Source organism: Austrofundulus limnaeus, unplaced genomic scaffold (assembly GCF_001266775.1).
Source record: "Austrofundulus limnaeus strain Quisiro unplaced genomic scaffold, Austrofundulus_limnaeus-1.0 Scaffold405, whole genome shotgun sequence".
Taxonomy (NCBI): Eukaryota; Metazoa; Chordata; class Actinopteri; order Cyprinodontiformes; family Rivulidae; genus Austrofundulus; species Austrofundulus limnaeus.
In genome coordinates, this window is record NW_013952807.1 from 6,345 (window position 1) to 11,159 (window position 4,815).

Here is a 4,815-nt window from a genome sequence, read left to right on the forward strand (position 1 = left end):
ACGTAGCAGTCCAGCCTTTTGGAACCCATTGGTGATGGTGGACTCGTTCACTCTGCTCCACGCTGTTAGGATCCACTGGCAGACATCAGGAAAAAGCTGGGAAAGCCCTCCCGCTCCAGCATACGTCACTGCATGGGATTGCTTCCCCGGGGAGTGCAATGCCGAAAAAAAAAGTCAGCAGCTCTTCACTCGACGTTTATCCACAAACTGGTCCTGGATTAAGCTCCAAAGTTTTTATCAGTCAGATTCCACTGTGAAAAATGTTTTATCCCCTTTTATGAGTTTTTGGCCATTGACTATCTTTAAATCGCAGCTTCCTGGTACAACAGTCGGCTCTGGAAGCGATAGCTTTTTTCTTTTTTCTTTTTCTTCTTTTTTTGAAGCGAGTGCTTGAAGCAAATGGAGCATAAGAGCCCCCTGGTGGCTGAAGAAAAAAATCCATGTATAAGCCGCACCGGACTATAAGCCGCATGGTTCAAAGTTCAGGAAAAAAGTCGCGGCTAATAGTCTGAAAAATACGGTACTCAAACTGGAGTATTTGTACTTGGTCTGAAAAAGATTCKGGATTTTTTTTAAGATAAACATAAACACAATTAATGTGACAAAACAAAGTTGTTCTTCTATGGCCTGAAATTAAAAGTACTTATTGCAAATTCATGAAGACCAGACAAAAMAAATCACAAWAAACAMAATCCACACAACTTTTTTCTCATATAGTAAATGTKYCYTWAAAAAAAAATTCAGATTTTGTTTACTTACAGCTGAAATGACTGAAACAACAACAAACCTTTCTGGTCTAGAAGAAATTTCCAAAAACTTTGTGTCAGAGTGCTCAGTTCTGTCCTTAAGGCACTTCACCACCCTGCTTGATCCAAAATGTTTATCCCTCTCAGTGATTTTTTTCTATTTTTTTTTTTCTTTTAACAGCAGAGTCCCTCTTATGTTTCCAGTTAGATTCTGTGCTTGTCTGATTCTGCCATATTTATCTACACAGATGAAGGCTCAAGCTTGTGGTTTTCAGCAGATTTAGCTGAGTGCTTTGTTTACATTTAACGTGGACCTGCATTTCAGAACTGCATATCAGTATGAATGATCYGGAGAACTACTGGAGTGAACTCTTTCAAGCTCAGATTTATGTGTTCTGACAGGTTTGGTAAAAACACGTGTTTTTCTTCAACTACTAAATCATCCATTTCTTGTAAAGTCGRGTTGTTTAGGTTGCATGGTGGCTTTAAACAAATACATGAACAGTTTGGTTAAATCTCCATTTCTCTTTTCCACTTCTCCAGTTGTGGTTGAGGCTCTGCATGACGTCTCCTACAAGAACGCCCTGTGTAACTCCCTGTACTGTCCAGACCACATGGTTGGCAAAATCAACTCTGAGCATGTGAGGTTTTTTTTTTACTTTTCTCCTTTGTGATCATCCGTCCCCATGATTATAAATATCAAAAAAAAAATTTTTTTTTTGCTTTTTCTTTTCAGCTGCATCAGTTTGTCCAGAACAATTTCACGAGTGCAAGAATGGCTCTTGTTGGACTTGGTAAGAAGAGTGATAAGAACCAGTAAATTACAACAGTACTAGAAACWGGAACCAAAGCAGCACGTTTGGCTTTATCCTTGATGATGATGATGATGATCAACAGGTGTTGACCACGATGTGCTGAAGCAGGTGGGGGAGCAGTTCCTCAACATCCGGGGCGGAGCAGGAACCGCAGGAGCTGCAGCTCAGTATTATTCAAGTAAGCTGAACCGACGACAAGTTCTGACGGTTGGATGTAGTTTTGGCTCCTGAAGAAAGCAAACGACCTGCTGCTGCTTCCACCTCATGTCCTCTGCAGGGGAGAGCCGTCTGCAGACCAGCAGCAGCCTGGTTCATTCAGCCATGGTCAGCCAGTCGGCAGCAGCAGACAGTGGTGAAGCCTTGGCTTTCAGCGTGCTGCAGCATTTACTGGGAGCCGGGCCACACGTGAAGCGGGGATCTTGCGTCTCCAGCAAATTGTTCCAGGGCGTTGCCAAGGCAACTGCGGACCCCTTCGACGTGAGTCCTCTACGAGATGCAGCCACACATCAGCCGTCAAAGCTCTTTATGTGGAACCGTCAACACATTATGTTTTTTTAACAGGTCAGTGCGTTCAATGCAAGTTACTCTGACTCTGGTCTGTTTGGAATTTACACAATTTCCCAAGCTGCTGCAGCTGGTGATGTGAGTATCGCTGCTCACATGTTGAAACACGGTCTTTCTTAACTGCAGATTAATATTAGACAGTATGTCTCAGTTTTAACGCCCTCCGCTTCTGCTTCCTTCAGGTGATTAAAGCGGCTCTCGCCCAGGTGAAGGCTGTGGCTGACGGAGGAATCACGGCTGCTGACCTCACTCAGGCAAAGTAAGAAACGCTGATTTAAAAAAAAATACACAGAAATTAAATGTAACATGTAGAAATCAACTCAACACTTGATGGAGATACCATCATAGACAGATGGATTCAGTTTTTCAGTCTCTGCTAATAGAAAACACACAAAACAGCAAATCTTGACCCAGAGGAAGTCTCATACCTGACAGATTGATTTCTACRTGGACTTAAAACATAGTGAAAAGCTGTTAAATAATCTGAAGGACAGTAAATACATCATTTTCTCAAAGGAGAGCAATTAAGGGTCCTAGAAATTTTTATGGTACGTCTGTGGGCTATCCAGACCATGTTCATTCAATTTAATGCACAAAATAATTCTCAGATAATAAAATTTCCCATTTTCTAGTTCTGCCTGCTCTGACTTCTGTTCGGAAGAGCTGTTTATGTTAATGAGCTCTGTTGGTAACGCCCTCCAAAAATCTGTTGACATTAACTCCGCCCTCCAAAGCCAGCGTTTACGTTAGCATGGCTAATAATAGCAGAAGCTCCGTTCTACAACCATACGAGACCCAGAGGCAGAGTCGGTCGCAGCTTCTTTTTTTTTTTCTCCCCTCCTCTGCTCTGCGCTCACTCTGCATGCTGTTACCAGAGCAGGGAGCAGCAGCAGTCAAAATACCTCAGAAACTCAAACAAATAGGCTTTAACAAGGCTTTAATAAGCCAAACAATAGAGGTACATGAGAAAAYGTGTTCATAATGAATGAAAATAAATAATTAGTGTCCATGCCGGTCTCAAACCGTGGTCTCCCACTCTGTGGTCCAACACTCTACCCATTGTCCTATTAGAGGCTTGTTGTGAAATGAGCTGCACATTACACAACAACAACCGTGACGGCGTTTTATACTGAGGAGGTGGAGCCTCACCCGGGGGTTGATAGGTGAGGGGCTGAACTCAGGTTCCGGTGGGTTGTCGTACAGCTTGTGACATCACAAAATGACGGAAGTATAAAACTTGTCGTTATTATACATTAAAAATACATTTACTTACAGTAAATATTCCCCTGGGTGCATTTTTTTTGGTCCTAGGACTGTTTTTTTAAGAAGTACATACYCAAAGTTGAGTAAAAAAAACTTTAAAAAGTGAATTTTGCATAATAGGTCCCCTTTAAGGAGACTCAATGTCACGTTTATATCATTAAATTAAAACTAAAACAAAAAAGACTAATCCTGCTATGAAAGGCAAATTGTTGCTTTTAATATAAAAAACATTTATGCAGATTATGTAAGATTTAATTTGCAGTCGGGCTGGGCTCTCACTCACTGCATTGAGCTCATTATATAGTCGAATATTCAGGGGTTTGGGGGACAGGGCAGTGTTTTTATATTTTGAAACACTACTTGAGCGCAGCATCATTATGCACCAAGCATTCAGTCTGGTGTTGCATCAATAAACATTAGAAAGATGTGTTTGAATACACGTCTGTGAGGGGATGGACAACATGTTTTCACTGGTAACATAATCTGTCTCCATAACACTGACATTTACCCATATTTTTACATTTTTCTATTGCATCTCTTTACATAACCATGCACTGCAACACTGCCTCTAAAATACTCTTCAGCACACTAAATATGATTTCATATTAAACAAGGAATTACCCTTAAAACAGTTGTACATTCCTGCAATGTAAAACATAATGTGTATATACTGCTGGTGCGAGGCACATGTTCAATAGAGACTTGTTGATTCTCCTACCGTTTAAAGTCGATTATAATGGTTTAAATTAGGCCTGTTTCACATGTGAACTGCAACATCAACAAGATGTTTAATATTTAGATGTAAACCTTTTTTTTTAAATAAAAGATTAGTACACATTTTCTCTTCATCTCTCTGCCCCACAGCTCAGACAGAGGAGTCGTGTTTCAATAACAAAAGACATTTTTCAGCAAGTGTAAAAGAAATTGCAATATGAGGATCAAACGTTAGCATTAGCCTGCTGTCTTGGCGCAGGCCACAATGCATTATGGTCTATTTCCAACAATGTACCATGCATTTTTTGTACACTATTACTGAACCACATAACTAGTTTCTTGGACAGATTGTCTGTAMATTACACAGATTTTCCCAGGGATACGGACGGTTAAGGCAACCTCTCATAATTTACACAAAAATCTCTGTAGTTTTCACCAAAAAAAATCCTTGTCTGTTTTCACTGGTCAGGACCCAGTTGAAGTGTCATTACCTGATGTATCTGGAAACCTCCGAGGGTTTGCTGGAGGCCATGGGCTCCCAGGCTCTGGCTCAAGGATCCTACCACTCTGCAGAAGAAATCTCCAAGAAGATCGACAACGTCTCCTTGACAGATGTTGCTAATGTAAGACCACCAGTTTTATTATTATTCATGTTGAACTGAAATAAACATCAGGAAGTTAAGTTTGTGTTAACATGTAGCTCTCTTTTTATT

At 40.7% G+C, this 4,815-nt stretch overlaps 1 protein-coding gene across 1 annotated transcript in view; it reads left to right on the forward strand.

Moving 5' to 3' along the window:
- uqcrc2b (ubiquinol-cytochrome c reductase core protein 2b) overlaps positions 1 to 4,815 on the forward strand; it is a gene marked incomplete in the record, with an annotated part of 11,513 nt that overhangs the window by 6,325 nt on the left and 373 nt on the right. The window contains 7 exon segments of the mRNA XM_014024042.1: positions 1,290 to 1,387; positions 1,483 to 1,540; positions 1,644 to 1,739; positions 1,839 to 2,038; positions 2,123 to 2,203; positions 2,308 to 2,384; positions 4,572 to 4,725. Coding sequence (XP_013879496.1) covers positions 1,290 to 1,387; positions 1,483 to 1,540; positions 1,644 to 1,739; positions 1,839 to 2,038; positions 2,123 to 2,203; positions 2,308 to 2,384; positions 4,572 to 4,725 — 764 coding nt within the window.